At 39.1% G+C, this 22,697-nt stretch overlaps 1 protein-coding gene across 1 annotated transcript in view; it reads left to right on the top strand.

Annotated features, from left to right (window-relative positions):
• The window catches only part of bltp3b (bridge-like lipid transfer protein family member 3B), a 243,416-nt gene that overhangs the window by 160,012 nt on the left and 60,707 nt on the right, over window positions 1-22,697 (top strand). The window contains exons 11-14 of the mRNA XM_028816858.2: window positions 22-134; window positions 3,527-3,668; window positions 8,946-9,139; window positions 18,713-20,202. Coding sequence (XP_028672691.1) covers window positions 22-134; window positions 3,527-3,668; window positions 8,946-9,139; window positions 18,713-20,202 — 1,939 coding nt within the window. The remainder of the gene's footprint in view (window positions 1-21; window positions 135-3,526; window positions 3,669-8,945; window positions 9,140-18,712; window positions 20,203-22,697) is intronic.

Raw genomic sequence — 22,697 nt, 5'->3', positions numbered from 1 at the left:
TTTCTAAACTATGTTTTGCAGTAAAAATTTCTACTTCTTCAACCAGCACATTCTCTGCACCTGTTGAACAACCAAAGACACAGCTGATGTCGAGCTCAGTAGTGGCCAGAATCGCAGACTTTAGCATTTACCAGGTATTTAGTAAAAATATTTTAATACAGTAAACTGTAAGACTAAGATTTTTAGTGTTAATGAAAAATACCCTTAAATATTTTACATTATTTGTTTGTAATATGGCTTTGGTTTCTTGCAATTAGTATACAGTTAGGTCCATAAATATTTGGACAGAGACAACTTTTTTCTAATTTTGGTTCTGTACATTACCACGATGAATTTTAAATGAAACAACTCAGATGCAGTTGAAGTGCAGACTTTCCGCTTTAATTCAGTGGGGTGAACAAAACGATTGCATAAAAATGTGAGGCAACTAAAGCATTTTTTTAACACAAGCCCTTCATTTCAGGGGCTCAAAAGTAATTGGACAATTGACTCAAAGGCTATTTCATGGGCAGGTGTGGGAAAGTCCATCGTTATGTCATTATCAATTAAGCAGATAAAAGGCCTGGAGTTGATTTGAGGTGTAGTGCTTGCATGTGGAAGATTTTGCTGTGAACAGACAACATGCGGTCAAAGGAGCTCTCCATGCAGGTGAAAGAAGCCATCCTTAAGCTGCGAAAACAGAAAAAACCCATCCGAGAAATTGCTACAATATTATGAGTGGCACAATCTACAGTTTGGTACATCCTGAGAAAGAAAGCAAGCACTGGTGAACTCAGCAACGCAAAAAGACCTGGACGTCCACGGAAGACAACAGTGGTGGATGATCGCAGAATCATTTCCATGGTGAAGAGAAACCCCTTCACAACAGCCAACCAAGTGAACAACACTCTCCAGGAGGTAGGCGTATCGATATCCAAGTCTACCATAAAGAGAAGACTGCATGAAAGTAAATACAGAGAGTGCACTGCAAGGTGTAAGCCACTCATAAGCCTCAAGAATAGAAAGGCTAGATTGGACTTTGCTAAAGAACATCTAAAAAAGCCAGCACAGTTCTGGAAAAACATTCTTTGGACAGATGAAACCAAGATCAACCTCTACCAGAATGATGGCAAGAAAAAAGTATGGAGAAGGCGTGGAACAGCTCATTATCCAAAGCATACCACATCATCTGTAAAACACGGTGGAGGCAGTGTGATGGCTTGGGCATGCATGGCTGCCAGTGGCACTGTGACACTAGTGTTTATTGATGATGTGACACAGGACAGAAGCAGCCGAATGAATTCTGAGGTGTTCAGAGACATACTGTCTGCTCAAATCCAGCTAAATGCAGTCAAATTGATTGGGTGGCGTTTCATGATACAGATGGACAATGACCCAAAACATACAGCCAAAGCAACCCAGGAGTTTATTAAAGCAAAGAAATGGAAAATTCTTGAATGGCCAAGTCAGTCACCTGATCTTAACCCAATTGATCATGCATTTCACTTGTTGAAGACTAAACTTCAGACAGAAAGGCCCACAAACAAACAGCAACTGAAAGCCGCTGCGGTAAAGGCCTGGCAGAGCATTAAAAAGGAGGAAACCCAGCATCTGGTGATGTCCATGAGTTCAAGACAACAGGCTGTCATTGCCAGCAAAGGGTTTTCAACCAAGTATTAGAAATGAACATTTTATTTCCAGTTATTTAATTTGTCCAATTACTTTTGAGCCTCTGTAATGAAGGGATTGTGTTAAAAAATGCTTTAGTTGCCTCACATTGTTATGCAATCGTTTTGTTCACCCCACTGAATTAAAGCGGAAAGTCTGCACTTCAACTGCATCTGAGTTGTTTCATTTAAAATTCATTGTGGTAATGTACAGAACCAAAATTATAAAAAAAAGTTGTCTCTGTCCAAATATTTATGGATCTAACTAAGTTCTTAAGCCTTTTTGCATATGAAGGAGATTTTTTAGTCAAAACCTACTTTTACAGTACAGACCTTGGAATCGTTCATTCATCCTAAGGTTAGTTGGGCATAAGAAGTAAAACTCTTCAATTCTTTAGCAAGTAGGGTGTAAATAACTAAATTGTTCTTCATTTTTAATAACAGATTCACCAATGTGACACTTAGGCAAACTATTAATCTGGTATCACCAGTAAACCATGCTACAAAATGTATTATGTCAGAATTGTCAAAATTACATTAAGACTCATCTTTTATCGTTTAATTTATTCTTAGTACTTGAAAGATAATATGTATTTAAAAAAATTCTTCTTTGACTAGAATTACATTTTTAAAGAAATTCCGTGCCTAATTTTGACTTCAGTATATCACAATCTGTCAGTATCACTTTAAGGCTATTTACAGTTTATCTCTGATATGAACTGTATAGTAAACTTAAGTATATTGGATGAATGTAGCATAATTAATTTAAACATAACATAGAACAATTAAGCCCTGTTAATATATTGTATCAGGGCTCTGCTTCTGAAGCAGTGACTAATTTGTTTCAGCTGAAGATGTTGCAGGTGTCTGATTTTATCCATTGTATGGGAAAGACTATTAATCTTGTAATTTAATTTACATTTAGTGGTAGTTTATTTCTGCTTCCAACAGTTCCAGAGATACTGTTTACATATGTGAAACAAACTATTTACACCTGACGCTGCTGTACCTACCTCTTGGCACCTTCGTGATATTAACATAATAGTTTTACGAAAGTGCATATAAACATTTGTGGAATATGACCCGGACACAGACAGGCAGACACGTTTAAATCACCCCACACATGTTTAGTTTGGGCCTCCATTACATAATCCATCACTCACAAGCCCCAATACCCCACAGTCCAGGCCTTATCACATTGCCTTCTTTCTCTGTCTCTTCAGACTGCCTCCTTCAGCAACCTTGTCCTCTCTTCCACCCGACTCAAGTTCATCTCTGAAGGGAGGCGGCCCCTTTAAATAAGCACCCGGATGTGCTCCAGGTGTGTTCCTGGCAATCTCCCACCAACACGCCCCAGTGTGGCGGAAGTGCTGGCTGTCTCCCCGGAAGCACTCCGGGTGTCCCTGTTCCTCTTCCCCCCAGCACTTACTGGTGTGGCGGAAGTGCTGCGGTCCAGGGTCCTCCAGGTATTGGGGTCCCCCTGGCGGTGACCACAGGCCCCTACAGGGTCGAGCTTCCCAGCTCTGTACCCGCGGCCCCCAAGGCGATCGCCCCTTCGAGGTCTGGAGGAGGCACCAGCCCTCCTCCAGTCTTCTTGGGCGTCCCCGCCGGGCATGAGCCCCGTCCAGGTGCCACACATTGTATTATCATTGTATAAATGTTGTCAAGTAAAGTACAGTTTTTATTTTATTAAATTAATTTTAAAATCTGCCTTGATAATTGTTTGATGGTTTGTCCTGGTGTTTGTCTTCCATGTAGCTTTGATTTACTCTTAGAGTAAATGTTTCTCTTTCAGCTCAATATATATTAATGTTTCATTAATTCCATTCATGGCTTTTTTAACACTTACTGAAGTTTCTTTGTTCACTTTTGTTTTGTAGGTTTCTACAGCAGATCAGCGCCGCTCTTCTCCGAAAACAATGATTTCCTGCAACAAAAAAACTCTTTATTTGCCACAAGAAATGCCTGCAGTTCATATTGAATTTACTGAATACTATTTTCCAGATGGAAAGGATTACCCAAGTAAGTTAGTTACTGCTACTTATGACTTTGAATTAAAATGTTTACGTGCTGAGTTTAATTCATCAATGTTTTGTTTTAAATAGCAACTGTTGTACAAATATAATTAAGCTGATTTCATTTCAGTTTATTTTTCAATAATGCTCTTCACTGAGTGTAGGTGCAGAGCGCAATACTGAGATCACAGGTATATATTTACAAATTCTGAAGTATATCCAGCCATCCATTATCCAACCTGTTATATCCTATCTACAGGGTCACGGGGGTCTGCTGGAGCCAATCCCAGCCAACACAGGGCGCAAGGCAGGAAACGAACCCTGGGCAGGGTGCCAGCCTACCGCAGGGTGCGCACAGACACCCACACACCAACACACACTAGGGACAATTTAGGATTGCCAATGCACCTAACCTGCAAGTCTTTGGACTGTGGGAGGAAACCGGAGTACCCGGAGGAAACCCACACAGACACGGGGAGAACATGCAAACTCCACGCAGGGAGGACCCCAGAAGCGAACCCGGGTCTCCTTACTGCAAGGCAGCAGCGCTTCTGAAGTATATCATTTTGTATATTATTTAAAAGCAGTTTACAAATAATCTTTTAAAACATTGTGCATGTTTATTAGGGAACTTTTAAGTTACTGGTAGTAATGACTAACAAATAGAAGGAAAAATAAGTTAAATAAAACAAAGCCAAAAAAAACATCACTAGTATTTGACACAGCTTGCTGGACCTAGTATGTAACATCATTTAAGTTGAATGCAGTGCATGGAAGTGGGTGATCAAGGACTGACTTGCCAAAATAATGTGAAGTGGTTGTTCTTTTCCCTTTACAGCTGAATCAAAACAATACTATGCCTTATTACTTTAGGTAATGCATGTTAAGTGAACAGTCAGCTATAGTGCAGACTATGTGTTTAATGGTGTGTTGGCAAAGGTAACTAAAATGTGCACTGCTGAAAAAAACCTTGTAAAGGATGTTATAACAACACAACAGAAATCAGAAATATAGCACTTATTTCACATTTTGTTCAAAGGGGAAAACAAGACTGTGTTTGCATACTCAGATGTTTAACAGTTGTTGCATAAACCAACAGCAAATCAGAGATCCCGAGTGCAACAGTGGCTTTCACAATGCCATTAACAAAAAGCAGAGCAACAGGGTCAGGAAAATCTGCCCCCAAATGCTCTGTGAGTGAACGTGTTCAACAGACAGAAGGCTATTAACTCCACAAGCCAACCAATGAGGGATTTTAATAGGTTGTTAGCTTTGTAGGCTTAAAAGCATAGCACATCTAGAGTAATACAATGTAGAAATTGTTTTTTACCTTCACACTAATCAGCTATTCACTTACATTTTATTATCAGTTTTAGCATTTAAGTAAGATTTTTTTTTATAGTATCTTCAAATTATTCAAAGAGTAGCGACTTGAAAGCCCTAGTAGACATATATAGCACTAGCTGTCCCCCGCGTCTCTGCCCGCATAGTAGTGAAACAGGACAGTGAGGAGGACCCTGCCCAGCTCCCCACTCCTTACGTCCTTCTTCCCCCTCACCTCAGCCTGCTGTGTCTCTCTCAGATTCGCACAAATAAATCAGTACTGCAGGTGAACTATGATACTTAGCGCGATGAGAGAAGTCACAAAATCAACTGGAATGTTCAAGCAAATTATAGAAAAAAACCCGATCTATATCCGTTAAGTAGTTCTCTTATTCACTAGCTAGGCAGAGGTAAGGTATATGCCCTGAGGCAGGCGCATGAAGGAGGGCCCTGACTCCCTCCTCTTGGCCTGCTGCATCTCTCTCAGATTTAGACAAATAAATCGGTACAGCAAGCGAACTATGATACTTAATGCAATGAGAGAAGTTGCAAAATCAACCGGAATGTTCAAGCAAATTACAGAAAAAAAACCCGATCTAAATCCGTTAAGTAGTTCTCTCGAGAAAAGCAGACAGATAGACAGATGTTGGATTTTATATACTGTATATAGAGATTAGGTGTTGCATTATGCCCTTTGATTTAGTAATATAACAGCGTTTAGTTTTTGGGATTTTTTAGTTCCAGCTCTATGTAAAAGGTGTGGATTCTCTGCTTTGTAACAATGTTATAATAAATATGTCATCTCTTTGTTTACCAGATTAGCACATATAAGCTTGATAGTTCTTTTTTTGCATAAGAGAAAGGTGGCTTCGCACTTGAGTTCTGTTCAGTGGAACAGAATTAGCCTAATGACACACAGAAGTGAGTGCTTAGTGCTGTTTGAAAATATCAGTGTCTTCTTTTGGGAGCGGGTGGCTGTTCTAGCTGGCAAAATGAAAACTTACAGTGCATCCGGAAAGTATTCATAGCGCATCACTTTTTCCACATTTTGTTATGTTACAGCCTTATTCCAAAATGGATTAAATTCATTTTTTTCCTCAGAATTCTACACATAACACCCCATAATGACAACCTGAAAAAAGTTTACTTGAAATTTTTGCAAATTTATTAAAAATAAAAAAATTGAGAAAGCACATGTACTTAAGTATTCACAGCCTTTGCCATGAAGCTCAAAATTGAGCTCAGGTGCATCCCGTTTCCCCTGATCATCCTTGAGATGTTTCTGCTTTTAATTGGAGTCCACCTGTGGTAAATTCAGTTGATTGGACATGATTTGGAAAGGCACACACCTGTCTATATAAGATCCCACAGTTGACAGTTCATGTCAGAGCACAAACCAAGCATGAAGTCAAAGGAATTGTCTGTAGACCTCCGAGACAGGATTGTCTCAAGGCACAAATCTGGGGAAGGTTACAGAAAAATTTCTGCTGCTTTGAAGGTCCCAATGAGCACAGTGGCCTCCATCATCCATAAGTGGAAGAAGTTCGAAACCACCAGGACTCTTCCTAGAGCTGGCCGGCCATCTAAACTGAGCGATCGGGGGAGAAGGGCCTTAGTCAGGGAGGTGACCAAGAACCCGATGGTCACTCTGTCAGAGCTCCAGAGGTCCTCTGTGGAGAGAGGAGAACCTTCCAGATGGACAATCATCTCTGCAGCAATCCACCAATCAGGCCTGTATGGTAGAGTGGCCAGACAGAAGCCACTCCTTAGTAAAAGGCACATGGCAGCCCGCCTGGAGTTTGCCAAAAGGCACCTGAAGGAAATCTCAGACCATGAGAAAGAAAATTTTCTGGTCTGATGAGACAAAGATTGAACTCTTTGGTGTGAATGCCAGGCGTCACGTTTGGAGGAAACCAGGCACCGCTCATCACCAGGCCAATATCATCCCTACAGTGAAGCATGGTGGTGGCAGCATCATGCTGTAGGGATGTTTTTCAGCGGCAGGGACTGGGAGACTAGTCAGGATAAAGGGAAAGATGACTGCAGCAATGTACAGAGACATCCTGGATGAAAACCTGCTCCAGAGTGCTCTTGACCTCAGACTGGGGTGACGGTTCATCTTTCAGCAGGACAATGACCCTAAGCACACAGCCAAGATATCAAAGGAGTGGCTTCAGGACATCTCTGTGAATGTCCTTGAGTGGCCCAGCCAGAGCCCAGACTTGAATCCGATTGAACATCTCTGGAGAGATCTTAAAATGGCTGTGCACCGATGCTTCCCATCCAACCTGATGGAGCTTGAGAGGTGCTGCAAAGAGGAATGGGCTAAACTGGCCAAGGATAGGTGTGCCAAGCTTGTGGCATCATATTCAAAAAGACTTGAGGCTGTAATTGTTGCCAAAGGTGCATCGACAAAGTATTGTGCAAAGGCTGTGAATACTTATGTACATGTGATTTCTCAGTTTTTTTATTTTTAATAAATTTGCAAAAACCTCAAGTAAACTTTTTTCACATTGTCATTATGGGGTGTTGTGTGTAGAATTCTGAGGAAAAAAATGAATTTAATCCATTTTGGAATAAGGCTGTAACATAACAAAATGTGGAAAAAGTGATGCGCTGTGAATACTTTCCAGATGCACTGTATCTGGAATTCAGCGAAGGGCACGTCTTACTCCAATTTGGTGCCTTCATACGTACCAGCATCCAAATTGGCCATGAACCTGATTACAGATGTTTGTAATTAATATTGCAGCAGTCAGAGTGTGCACTAGGAAATTTATGTTGCACCTGGATGCGTAACTTCCAAAAGTTTAAATGTTGAGGTGGCTGATTAATAGTGTGAGCACTGCTGTTTTGCATCAGAGCAAAACTCAACAGCAACAACAAAGTATTAATTCGATGAAGAATATTGCTTATTTTATAACAAATTGATGTTTGTGTGAGACAACACTGTCTTTCAGTAATGAAAAACTTTATGGTGAGCAACGCAATGGTGACAAGTGGTACATAATTTGTGTATACAGGCTATTGTTGTGGTTGGTGTTTTTTTTTGTTTTACTGAAAGAGGCAAAATATGCCAGTTATACAGGGGTGCATGTTAATCCAATTCAGGGTCACTAGGACTAGAGGCTGTCCTGTCAGTATTGAATGCAAGGGAGGAGCGAGCCCTAGACAGAGTGAGATCCATCACAAGCCCACTCACGATGAAATCTACTCAAGGCCAGCTTATAATCACCACCTGTTAATCTAACCTCCATGTATTTGGGGGTATAGAATTAAATCTGGAGTACCCAAAGTACACAGACTCCATACTGACAATGTACGAGTTTAAAATTCAAACCCAGGTTACTAGAGGCAGCAGTGCACCACCTTATAACCATCCACACGAAATATGCAGTTAAAATTATTCATCAGTCCATTTTCTAAACCTACTTTCTCTTTTGAACCACTGAAGCCCATCTCTGTAGAATGAAGAATGGGGCAGGAGCCAGCCCCAGATGGGAGCTAGTCTGCTGTAAGTTATAGTCACATCAACACATACTCTCACCATTCCAGTTTTAGATATAACAATCTGTCTAACAAGGAATCTTCTGCGATGTGAAAGGAAGCTAAATTTCTCAGAGGAAAATATGCAAGCATGTGTACTTGACACAGAAAGCACTTATGGTGGTATTCAGGGGTTCAGGCACGGTAACGTGGCAGCTTTTTCTGTTGTATCAGCATGATATTCTTTTACAAAACTATGAGAAGTAATACCATGTCATTGGTATTAATAAATAATATTAAATTATAATATTTAAACAAATCTGATTTAAGTAGCATCAGTTATATTCTTATAGATAAATGTATACAAAATAAACTATCTTGAAGATTAACTTGTTGAGGAAATATTCTTAAAATTATGGTATGACAAATTATGTTATGGTTAACTTAATCTTGTTGCTTTTTCTTTCTTTTTCAGTCCCCTGTCCTAATCTGTATATGCAGATGAATGCACTTCAATTAAACCTTGAAGCCCGAAGTATTTTGTGGCTCAACCAATTTGCGTTGGACCTGAGGCAAAGTCTAGAACAGTTCATGGCTGTGTATAAGCTTAATGACAATTCTAAGACTGATGAACATGTTGATGTTCGTGTAGATGGCTTAATGTTAAAGGTATGTGAACCTCATTCCTGCATGTATTTTGATGTTTGTTATTTCTTAGCTGATAGTTTGCTGCATCATTATTATCTTGTTAGGCTTTTAACACCTTCCAAGTACACATGTAAGTGAAAATGCTTTGTAAATTTGTAGCATGGCCATTTTTGTAATAGACCAGTAGGTTACCTTTTAATCTGTTTGTGAGTTTCACCCATATTACTGTTCAATGTCATTTTACACCCGTTGATCACCACTGTACACAAGTTGGCCACACATTTCAGCTGTGTATAAAATGGATGTACAGTACAATAACTGGAGGAAAACAACAACATTTATTTATATAGCACATTTTCATACAAAAAATGTAGCTCAAAGTGCTTTACATAATGAAGAAAATGAAAATAAAAGACAAAGTAAGAAATTAATATAAGACAACATTAATCAACATAGAATAAGAGTAAGGTCCGATGGCCAGGGAGGACAGAAAAAACAAAAAAAATTCCAGACGGCTGGTGAAAAAAATAAAATCTGCAGGGGTTCCAGACCACGAGACCGCCCAGTCCCCTCTGGGCATTCTACCTCACATAAATGAAATAGTCCTCTTTGTATTTAGGGTTCTTATGGAAGGACTTGATGATGATGGTCATGCAGACTTCTGGCTTTTAATCCATCAATGTTGTAACATCATGATGCTTTGAGTAGATGCCGCCACCACAAAGAAACTGGAAAAAGAAACAGAAGAGAGAGTAGGGGTTAGTACGGATTTTAGAGCCACCATGAATAGTTATTGTAATGAATTGAATATACAGAGTATCAGGATTAAATTAAAGTGAAGTTATGAGAAGGCCATGTTAAAATAATGTGTTTTCAGCAGTTTTTTAAAGTGCTCCACTGTATTAGCCTGGCAAATTTCTATTGTCAAGCTATTCCAGATTTTAGTTGCATAACAGCAGAAGGCCGCCTCACCACTTCTTTTAAGTTTTGCTCTTGGAATTCTAAGGAGACACTCAGTTGAGGATCTGAGGTTACAATTTGGAATATAGAGTGTCAGACATTCCGATATATAAGATGGAGCGAGATTATTTAAGGCTTTATAAACCATAAGCAGAATTTTAAAGTCAATTCTGAATGACACAGGTAACCAGTGTAGTGACATCAAAACAGGAGAAATGTGCTCGGATTTTCTTTTCCTAGTTAGGATTCTAGCAGCTGCATTCTGCACTAGTTGCAAACGATTTATGTGCCCATTGACTATGGCGATTTCTAAGAATATTGTGATCAATGGTGTCAAATGCAACACTCAGATCTAAGAGGATGAGAACAGATAAATGGCCTCTGTCTGCATTTACCCGCAAATCATTTACTACTTTAACGAGTGCAGTTTCTGTGCTGTGATTTGTTCTAAAACCTGACTGAAATTTATCAAGAATAGCATGTTTATTGAGGTGGTCATTTAACTGCATAATGACTGCCTTCTGGATCATGGATCTAAAATTTTCAAAAGCATAGGGGTCGAGATTATTTTTCTTGAGTAGGGGTTTAACTACAGCAGTCTTAAGACAGTCTGGGAAGACCCCCGTATCTAATGAATTTACTATGTCAAGAATATTATCAATTAGCACACACGATACTTCTTTGAAAAAACTTGATGGTATTGGGTCAAAGACGCAGGTGGAGGGTTTCAGTTGAGAAATTATTCTATGTAAATCAGGTAAATCTATCCTGGTGAAAGAATTTAATTTGTTTATAACGGAATACTGGGGCTTAAGAGGATCCGCAGTGTTGGGGAGATATACTATATTATTTTTAATATCATTAATTTTTTGATTGAAAAATACAGCAATAACCTCACAGGTTTTACTGGAAGTATTTTGGAGGCATTCCTTTGCGTTACCTGGGTTTAGCAGACAATCAATCGTAGAGAATAAGACTCTGGGATTACTAGCATTGTTATTTATAATCTTAAAGAAATAGCAGCGCCTCTCAAGATGGATTGTGTTATTGTATTCTGTTATTTTAACCTTCAATATTTCATAGTGGATAGTTAGTTTAGTTTTCCTCCATTTATGCTCAGCTCTACGGCATGTTCTCTTTAAATCAGACACTCTTCGGGTCTTTTCAGGTGCAACTATGTCAACAGCAGCTCTCACTTTAGTATTAAAACTTTCCACCTTACTATTTACATTATCCTCGCTATTATAGTTGGTGCTATAAACGGACTGATTGCTTAGAATGTTTGTAAGTTTTAAAGCTGCTGATGAGTCAAAGAAGCGTTTTTTAACAATATGCTTCTCGTGAATGTTTTCTATCATTATTTCTATATTAAATAGTAGAAGAAAATGGTCTGATAGACCCGTATCAATGACCTGCTTTACATCAACTTTTAGTCCTTTGGTAATCACTAAGTCTAACGTATGACCTGCTTTATGTGTAGGCTGATTAACGAGCTGTCTCAAATCAAGAGTGTCCAGGAAGTTCATGAATTCTTTTACTTTTTGGTCACACTGATTGTCGATATGAAAGTTAAAGTCGCCGACTATTAAGAGTGTGTCATAGTTCGTAATTAAAATTGAGGAATTCTCAGACTTAATGTCAAAGAAAGACGCGTTAAATTTAGGAGGTCTATACACAGATAATACTAGAACATTGTATTGTTGTAAAAAGGGTTGTATTGTTTTATAACTCTTAAGATCTTAGTGTAAACTTCTAAAAGACAACAACTCCATCTTGTTTGTAAGATTTTTATTTGAATTATTATTTGTATTGGTGGAATTTGTCATCTGTCACTCACAAACTGATAACCTTCAACATCAATGTTTAAATTTTTAATGAACAAGTTTGACATCAGGCAAAAAAAACAAAACTTGAACAGCATTTTTGTAGTTTGTAACTATTTTAATTAAGCTACAGATGCATATTGTATCCCCAAAAAATGTAATTGATTTTGATAACCTTATTTGTTAACTTACCTGTTAACTAATGCAGGGGTCTCCAACTCTGGTTCTAGAATGCTAGTATGGCTTCAGGTTTTCATTCTAACCCTTTTTTAAATTAGTTACCAAATTTGCTGCCAATTGACATCTTTTCCTTCATTTTCCTTGACTCGTTTTCTAAGATTCAGTCTTCTATATTGTTACTTTTTTTAAAAATGGCAGTCAAACTAAAACGAGATATGAAAGAAAGTTGGGGCCGCAAGCTACAACCAATTTCACTCCAACCAGTTTCTTAAGTAGAAGTATTATTAATGGAACCCATTATTTTATTCCGTGGCTTGTCAGTGCTCTCATTCAGCCGCAACAGCCATTTCTAAAACTATTGATTTTCACTTTTCTAAGACCACTGTTTTGTACACCTGAGCAGATCAGAATTACTGAGTCCTCCCATCACCTTTCTTTATTTTCAGATATTGTATGATGGACACAGGTTGTTTGTTATGTGTTTGCTTCTTTTGTATCCCAATATTGTTTCACTGCTAATTAAGGAAAAAAACAATTAAGGGGTCTGAATCTTAAATAACAAGGCAATTAAAATTAAGACAAACGAATTAATGAGCAGAAAAAGGAGGTCACTAATTGAAACACTGTTAGAATGAAAACCTGAAGCTACAGTAGTTCACCAGGAGTGGAGGACCCCTGTCCTAATATCACTGGGTGATTTCACATTTTACAGGTTACTTTTTTGTTTTTTTAATCAATCGTTTAATGAATTTTTAGAAAAAGAAAAGAAAAATAAATGTAAAGAAATAGTCCACCCAAATATTATATTTTTTAATATAATAATAATAATAATAGATTTTATGATACAAATAGTTTATGCTTAGAACAATAAGCATATAAACACGGGATATAAAAAAGCATTAAATAGAATGAAAGGAAGAATAAACCAGAGTATAATAATAAATTCAATACTAGAAGAAATGCCTGAACAAATCACATAATTAAGATATAACACACACACACAAATTATCCTGAGCATCTGAACAGAGGTAAACTGAAAGAATGGGGCAGAATGTCAAGTTAAGTTAAAAGCCTTCCTAAATAGATGAGTTTTAAGTTGTTTTTTCTAAAAGAATGAATAGAGTCAGCTGATTTAATTAATTTCAGGAGGTCATTCCAAAGTCTGGGTGCTGTACAGGTGAATAGAGTGCAGGTTAGTGTGGGGCACAAGTTTGCCAGAATCAGAAGACCTAAGTGGGTGAACAGAAGCATAGTGATGGAGAAGGACGCTCATGTAGTCTGGTGTGAGGTCATTTAAAACTTTATAGGTCATTAATAGAATTTTATACTCAATCCTATAAGACACAGGGAGCCAGTGAAGGCGAATCAGGATAGGTGTGATGTGCTTGCTGTTGCTGGTTCATATAGAGTTTTGAATTTAACTGGAGCTGTGATATAAGATTAGAAGGGGCACCTGCCAGCAGCAAGTTACAATAATCGATGCAGAATGTGATAAAAGCATGGACAAGTTTCTTAGCATTAGAAAAGGAGAGGAAAGAGCGAACACAGAATATATTACAGAAGTGGAAGTAAGAAAGTTTTTTAATGTGGTTTATGTGGGTGGAGTAAGAAAGGGAGGAATCAAAAATGACACTGAGATTCCTTACACTAGAAGAAGGTCTAATGAGATCACCATCAAGAATGACTGAAAAGGAGCTCATTTTCTTAAGTTGTGCTTTAGTGCCAATTTGCAGGAGTTCAGTTTTGTTGCAATTTAATTTTAAATACAGTAGTTCTGCTCCGTCCATGTTTTAATTTCACTGAGGCAAGTTGTGAGCTGAAATTTTAATCTTGAAATAGAGTTGAGTATCATCTGCATAATAATGGTAACCGAGTCCATAGCTACGAATGATATGGCCAAGAGGAAGTATATACTGTAGATACAGAAGAGCAGAGGGCTGAGCACAGAGCCCTGAGGACTGGCGCTGAGCTGGACCTGCTGTTGCCAAGACTAACAAACTCTTGCCTACCACTCAGATAGGACTTAAACCACTGGAGGGCAGAGCCAGAGATACCCAGGATTTTCTCCATGTCATGTCTGACAGTGTCAAAAGCTGCACTCTGGTCTAACAGAATTAATGTGCTGGTTTGTCCAGAGTCTGCTGCCATAAGCAAATCATTGGTTACTCAAAGTGGGGCAGTTGCACAGCTGTGCTGCGTCCGGAAACCAGACTGAAAGGGTTCCACCAAATTATTTGAAGTTAAGTAATTGGTTAGTTGAGAGGCCACGACACACCCAAGAACTTTTGACAGGAAAGGTAAGTGAGAGAGGACGAAAATTGTTAAGATTGTCAGTATCAAGACCAGACTTTTTTAACATTGAGGTTACATGAGGAGCAAATCTGGTGTCATGGGATGTATTTATTATTTTGTAACAGTCAGGATTATGGCATTAAGGCAAGATTAAAGGAGAGTGGTGGGGTTGGGATTCAGTACACAGGTAGTTGGCTTCATTGACAAATTTAGTAATGGAGCTGGATGGAGTGGGAAGACAGGGAAAGATAAAATTGGATGATGGGTTTATATTAGTTGAATTATTTAGAGCTTTAATTTTATTATGGAAAAAGTGGAGGAATTTTTCACAGGTTTCAGTAGTGGAGGTAATTGGGAAATATGCAGGTTATAATAGTTTATTAACTACAGAGAACAATACCCTTGGATTATCATGGCCACTTTGTATTATTCTGCCAAAATGTGTATTCTTGGCTGCATTTAGAGAAAACCTTGATTTGCATAGTGAGGCCAGTGTTACGTGACATTCTCTCAAGGCATCGACCAGTGCTTTCACTGACCATAATTCTGAATTATACCATGGAGCTGAGCGCTTAAAGCAAACCTCCTTATGCTTTAAAGGAGCTGTTTTATCTAGAGCTGAATGATGGCCTGAGTTATAATAGTCCACAAGACTAGTGTTTGTGGAATAGGGGAAGACTGAAAAAGATCAGAAATGGATTCAGCAAGCAAAGAGAGACAGATATTTTTAAGGTTTCTGAAAGAAATTTGACATTTAAGGGTAAGAGGAGGGAGAGGTAATCAGATGGTGAAAAGTATTGCTTTATGGTCAGAGAGTCTCAAATCACTGCTGTAAGTGTTGCAGACATATGACCACCAGAGTGGGTAGGAAAATCAACATGTTGCACCAAGTCAAAACAGGAATTAATTCCCCATTTTACATGTGGACCCTGTGTTCGGATTCAGCGGGTTGGAAAATGGATGGATGGATGGATGGATGGAAGTGTCAATATGGATGTTGACATTGCCAAGAAGAATGACTCTCTGGGAGAGGGAACTTAAGTGGATTAAAAAATCGGTCAGGTCAGATAAGAAAGACCCATTGTATTTTGGGGGATGATAGATAACAATAATTAAGACAGGACCAGATTTTGTTATTAGTTTAAGAGCCATACACTTGAAAGACCATGCACAGTCAATCGGGATACTTTAGATTTTTAGGGAGTTTTTCCTTGTCTTTTTAGAGAGTCAAGGCTGGGGGGATGTGAAAAAGCAGGGCCTGTTAAAGCCCATTGCGGTACTTTTTGTGTGATTTTGGGCTATATAAAAATAAACTGTATTGTATTGTATTGTATTTAGATGTTTAACTCAGATCAAAAACTTATTGCGACCCCTTCACGTTCTCAAGTCGTTTGGTTTATGCCAAGTTTCTCTTATGCATATCACATCTGCAATGAACTCTAATAGCACTAATGTTTTGCCATTAAGAGATCTTGGGTTAAACAATGCAATATTAGCTGATGAGGGTTCGTTGTGCACTGATCCATAGCCAGAGATTATTTTAGCATATTGAAAATTTGGCACACTGAAACTCTTACTTCCAAAGCAATGAGTAGGACGGCATATTCCTGAGCAAATGCTGCCGGAGAACTTTTCTTTCGCATCTCGGCAGTGACTACAACCTGACCTGCGATGTAAATATTTTGGGTGCTGCACAATGCCAGAGTCTTTTTAGGACATTTCACTCTGACCATTTGCTCTGAGCAAACTGTTTAATATGAAGGAATTTGTCACTAGAATATGTCAGCATAATGTAGAACAATACTTACCTGATAGCAGCAGAGATGTGGAGCAGCACAGGTGAGATGGGAGGGGCAAGGTGGGATGGCACTGATGAGTGATAATAGCAAAGCAGCAAAAAATTCAGAAGAAGCATAGTAAGAGATATTACAAGATGCACATAAAAGATAGCTACCAGAATCTGGAGGTTCCAGCATACAACTACATACAAATAGCGCTGAGTACTACAGGAGTGATTGCCCCAAAGGCATAAGCCATGTGGCTGCAAATGTCAAATCACTTCTCAGTCATTCCCAGTCGAAGCACGTACAGAAGGAATCGACAGCAATCCAGCATAACAAGGAGACAGAATATCCCCAGCTCCCAGATCTCTAAGGTACAGAGAAAAATTGTTTATAGAAACAGGCAGGAGCATCAGGCAGGAGTGGGCATTCAAAAGAAAGTCTTGTCCAGTGAACCACAGAAAGATTCAGTTGTCCCCAAGGCTGTGAACCTAGTCAAGGCAATGTCCATAAAAATAAATCCAAAATTAAGGCCATTCGAGTCGACTGCATCCATGAACTATATGTACAATAACAGAAAATGAAAGAAGTGCAGAAGGAACAAGGTTAACATGAGTTTTAACAAAAAGTGTTGTTAACAGCGAGGAGCAGCAGCAAAATGCGTGCGCCAGTGTTCCCTCATCGGTAAAAACTATGTTACTTACCCAATGTACCTTGTACACGTTTTCATGCGGAATGGAGAGAAAAAAAGTTTGAGATAACAGAAGCCAATAGTGACCAAAGTACTTGGGGTAAGTAACATACAAAAAGGATATCACTTTTGGGTGGAATATTCTTTTAACATGAAATTACCATAGTAACATTGATATAACAACAGCATTACATCACCCACCCCATTTATGACTTACAATCTCACCCTATCCTTAGTCATATTTAGGTTAGAGTTTGACATATATCTAGCCAGAAGAAAAGACAAACAGTCTAAAACACACTCGCAGGTAAAGAAGAAAGCCACAGAGGATAAGAAAGCATGATAGAAAACAGATGATGCAGTGTAATGTGGCAGCAAATATACAGGATAAATACCAAACAGATGCAGTCCAGTCCTTGATGAATTTCTTGGATGTCCTGTTGACATACATTTGGGTGTATCGCATTATAAATTGTAGCAAATTTGTTACCCCCTGTAAAATTCTCATGGGCTTTCCACATGAAAGGAGACAGGTTACTCATTCATAATATTACTTATTTTACTTAAACTTTTATTATTCGCATGGCTGTGAACTAACACTGCATCCAGAGTTGTTTCGTACCTTCTTCCCAATCATGCAATAACAGGCTCTTACTTACTATGACCCCATAGATAGATTAATTGGGCTTAGTAAACTGATAAATTGATAAGCATATTTTTTGTTCTTGGTTCTCAAAGCCTGATCAACCATTTTGCAATTATTTTCCGCAATTTGATTTGATTGCCTACTAAATAAAATAAAGTTCTTTTATTTAAATTTTTGTTCATCATGGACATTTTGCATGTTGATCAGACATGCAGATAAGAATTTCACTGCACTTTCTACATGTGACAGTACTATTTACTACTGAAACTATTACGATTGGTTCAGAAAATTCAAAAAGCCAGTGATAGTTATCACTGATTTCAGGGAAATTGTGAAATGTTTCCCAAGCAATGATTCTTTGAAATCCTATGGATGTTCTCTTTTTGAATAGCAAAGCTGCATCAGACTCAAAATGTGTCCCAGTTGAAAAAAGGTTGGGCTGTCAAGGGACCTGTCAGCCCTTTTATTTGAAGTTGTTTTTTCACACTGAATACCTATTTCTCCCTAAATCCCTCCAATAATGTGTTATTTCAAGCTTAACTGTAATTATCTCTTGTAAAAAGCAGTAAAATCTTGTTATTATGGCCTCATTCCATTATGGAAAATTAGGGTTTCTGGATTTTTTTTTGTGTTTAAGCTACTTCCTCTATAGCAATGTGAAATTTCACTTTTCTAGCTTGTCATAAAGCAAGAACCCCTATACAGAAATTAAAATTACTTGTATAGATAGTCATTTCACACCATTCATTTGATTTTAATACCCCTAATTCCATGGTGGATTGTATCATAATATTTCCAGATAATTTAATTTATGAAGTTATGACTTCCTGCTAAGTACATCTCCCTCCACCATATCCATTAATAAACACAATGCAGTTTAGGGTCATGTAGAGCCAGAGCCTGAGCCTATCCTAGCAGCACTGGTCACAAGGCAAGAACCATTTCTGAAGGGAGTGCCAGTCCATTACACACACACATCTGGGACCAGTTTAGAGGTGCCTGTTAACTTAACACACATAGCTTTTAGGTTGTGGGAGGAACACCAGACAAAATGGTGAAAGCCTTATACATAAATAGGGAGGTCACAAAAACTCCAAACATATACTAGAGCTGTGTGGAGTTGTTGCACTTTAAATATACAATACATTTTCAAAGAAATGAAATAGAAATATGTGCTTTTTTTAGCATTGTAATTTACTTTTATTTATTTGCTCTTTATAGCTCATTGTACCTACTCAGAAGGCTTTAGAAGGACATCAGGACCTTCCACAATCCCTTTCTGTTCAGATGGCAGAGATGACTGCAACCAACACACGACACTCTTCAAAGTGCACTCGTACAGATTTAGAAGCTATGCTCCAGGACTTTAAGGAGTACTCCTTTTTCAGTAAAATGTTTACAGGCTTTCCTAAAATGCCCGACAGTTTTAATGTTGTCCATCCAGTATTTCAGAGACATGCACATGAGCAAGACACAAAGATGCATGATATTTATAAAGGGATTGTTAACCCTACCTTGAGCACAAATGCACTTAAAACCTCTTCTGCTACAGATGTCTGGGCTGTTCATTGCACACAATTTTGGATCGATTATGAAGGGACAAAAAGTGGCAAAGGTCGGCCTGTGCCTTTTGTGGATGCTTTTCCGCTCTCCATTTGGGTTTGCCAGCCAGCCAAATTTGCACGTTCCCAAGAACTATTTCAGACATCTGCTAGAATGTTTTCAAGTATTCCAAAAAGTGAATCGGTGGAGCTAAGCAGCCGACTGCAGCGCAAAAGGCTGCTGAAGGATTATTACAGCACAGACAATGAATGTATCACCAATGGGATCAGAAAGCCCCCTTCTCTGGATAGTATTTCTGCCACTTCTCATTCCCTGCATAATTCTCTTGAGGCAGACATTCATATTCTGGTTCATGTTCAGAAACATGTAAGTGCACAAATCAATCATTATCAGTATAATTTTCTGATGCGTCTCCAACAGTCAATCAAAGATCTTCAACAAAATTTGCAAAAGGATATCGAGGATGTTACTGGAAAACCTGCAGAGGAGACCAGCATTTCTGTGGGGCTCCTACTAAAAAGTGCCGATGTGGCTCTCCTGCTTCAGCCACTTCCCTCAAGTGATAATTGTTCAAAGTCTCCTGTTTCTATAGACTTGGGTATTTCCCCCTCAGAAAGCCAGATCCATTCTGATCCAAGGAGAGAGTCTTTACATGAGATGACAGGGGAAAAAATTGAATGTGTTGAGGATGCTGCAAATCAGCACCTCAGTATTATCTCTTCAGTTGATGACTTGCTGTGCAAGCCTTTAGAAGAATCACCTGCACAAAAAACATTGCCACTACAGCCTTCTTTGGATTGTTCCTTGAGTTCTTTTGATAAATCTGATGTGGAAGATATGGCCGTGCCTGAGAGCATAGAGAATGGAGGAACAAAAGGCCAAGATGGCTCCCTAGAACTGAATACTCTTCAGACAGCAGCAGATCCATTAGTAAAAAATGAAAATGCTTTAGAAGATAAAGAGAGCCCTTCACATAGTAAAGAAAATATTCCAAATGATTTGTCAGCAGCCTTAAATAACATAAAAAATTATACGGGGGACTCTTTGAGTGAACCAATTACCTCCCAACTAGGGGCGACTTTACTGTCCAGAGTGGAAAATGATAAAGAGAAGAACTTTGTGAACAAAATCCCTCAGTCAGTCTCTAGGTAAGTAAAAGCATATGTTAAAACTTTATAAGCACAGTAAATGTTCTAAAATGCATAGTGTTACAGCAGGGTGTTTATAAATGGCTTGATATATTCCTGTTGTTACCAGGTAGTTTTATACTCATCAGTCATGGTTCTGAAAAGTGGTGACATGATGCATGTTGATTAGCATATTCAAGTAAGAATTTTACTGTGGGACAGTAATAACCAAGTGAACCTATATTTGTGGTCCTGAGTATCCAATAGCCAGATATCACTGTCTTTTTTGAATAGGAAAAGATCAAAACTAACATTTGATGGCATGGTGGCCCAGTGGTTAGTGCTGCTGATCCTACATCCTGGGTGTGAATCCCCTATCCAGTTGTGCAAAATTTCCATGTTCTCCATTTTTCCCAGTATAGTGTGGGATTTTTTCTGCCTTTGTTCCAAAAATGTCAGGTTACTAAGCAACTTTAAATTACCCAGTGTCAGATTAAATATTAATATTAGTGTGAGTGAGCTCTCTGATGGATTGACACCCTATTCAGGACTGCTTTAAGCATCAAGAGCTACCAGGATAGGCATTGTCCCTGTGCGACCATAATTTGATTAAGCAGATGTATGTTAATAATTGTGGAATGTTATGTTAGATACTAACATCTAGCCATCTATGTTGTAACCTGCTTATCCAGTTCAGGGTCTTAGATACTAGGGTTTTTCCCGAGAGCATTAAATCTTCTTCTTCTTTCAGCTGCTCCCGTTAGGGGTTGCCACAGCGGATCATCTTATTCCATGTCTTCCTGGCCTCTACATCTTGCTCTGTCACACCCATCAACCTGCATGTCTTCTCTCACCACATCAATAAACCTTCTGTTAGGCCTTTCTCTTTTCCTCTTGCCTGGCAGCTCTATTCTTAGTATCTTTTTCCCAATATACCCAGCATCTCTCCTCTGCACATGTCCAAACCAACACAATCTTGCCTTTCTGAATTTGTCTCCCAACCGTCCAACCTGAGCCAACCCTCTAATGTACTCATGTCTAATCCTAATCCTGTCCATCCTCGTCACACCCAATGCAAATCTTAGCATCTTTAACTCTGCCACCTCCAGGTCTGTCTCCTGCTTTTTGGTCAGTTCCACAGTCTCCAACCCATATAACATAGCTGGTCTCACTACCGTCCTGTAGACCTTCCCTTTCACTCTTGCTGATAACTGTTTGTCATAAATTACTCCTGACACTCTTCTCCACCCATTCCTCTCCTCTCTAGAGCATATCTCCACTCCAGGGTCTCTTCAACCTGCTCCCTACTGTCACTACAGATCACAATATCATCAGCAAACATCATAGTCCAAGGGGTCTCCTGTCTAATCTCATCTGTCAACCTGTCAATCACCATTGCAAATAAGAAAGGGCTCAGAGCTGATCCTTGATGTAATCCCAACTCCAGGTTGAATGCATCCCTCATGCCTACCACAGACCTCACCATGGTCACACTTCCCTCGCACATATTCTGTACAACTCTTCCATACTTCTCTGCCTCTCCCGACTTCCTCATACAATACCACAACTCCTCTCGAGGCACCCTTTTATGTGCTTTCTCCAGGCCCACAAAGACACAATGCAACTCCTTTTGGCCTTCTCTATACTTCTCCATCAACACCCTCAGAGCAAACATAGATAGATAGATAGATAGATAGATAGATAGATAGATAGATAGATAGATAGATAGATAGATAGATAGATAGATAGATAGATAGATAGATAGATAGATAGATAGATAGATACTTTATTAATCCCAATGGGAAATTCACATTCTTCAGCAGTAGCATACTGATACAATAAATAATATTAAATTAAAGAATGATAATAATGCAGGTGAAAAACAGACAATAACTATGTATAATGTTGAATGTTAACGTTTACCCCCCCGGGTGGAATTAAAGAGTCGCATAGTTTGGGGGAGAAACGATCTCAATCTGTCAGTGGAGCAGGACAGTGACTGCAGTCTGTCGCTGAAGCTGCTCTTCTGTCTGGAGATGATACTATTAAGTGGATGCAGTGGATTCTCCATAATTGATAGGAGCCTGCTCAGCGCCCTTCGCTCTGCCACAGATGTTAAACTGTCCAGCTCCATGCCAACAATAGAGCTTGCCTTCCTCACCAGTTTGTCCAGGCGTGAGGCGTCTTTCCTCTTAATGCTGCCTCCCCAGCACACCACTGCGTAGAAGAGGGCGCTCGCCACAACTGTCTGATAGAACATCTGCAGCATCTTATTGCAGATGTTGAAGGACGCCAGCCTTCTAAGGTAGTATAACCGGCTCTGTCCTTTCTTGCACAGCGCATCAGTATTGGCAGTCCAGTCTAATTTATCATCCAGCTGCACTCCCAGATATTTATAGGTCTGCACCATCTGCACACAGTCACCTTTGATGATCACTGGGTCTATGAGGGGTCTGGGCCTCCTAAAATCCACCACCAGCTCTTTGGTTTTGCTGGTGTTCAGGTGTAGGTGGTTT

This window comes from Erpetoichthys calabaricus, chromosome 1 (genome assembly GCF_900747795.2).
Source record: "Erpetoichthys calabaricus chromosome 1, fErpCal1.3, whole genome shotgun sequence".
NCBI lineage: Eukaryota > Metazoa > Chordata > Cladistia > Polypteriformes > Polypteridae > Erpetoichthys > Erpetoichthys calabaricus.
This window is presented reverse-complemented; position numbering and strand designations above follow the sequence as displayed.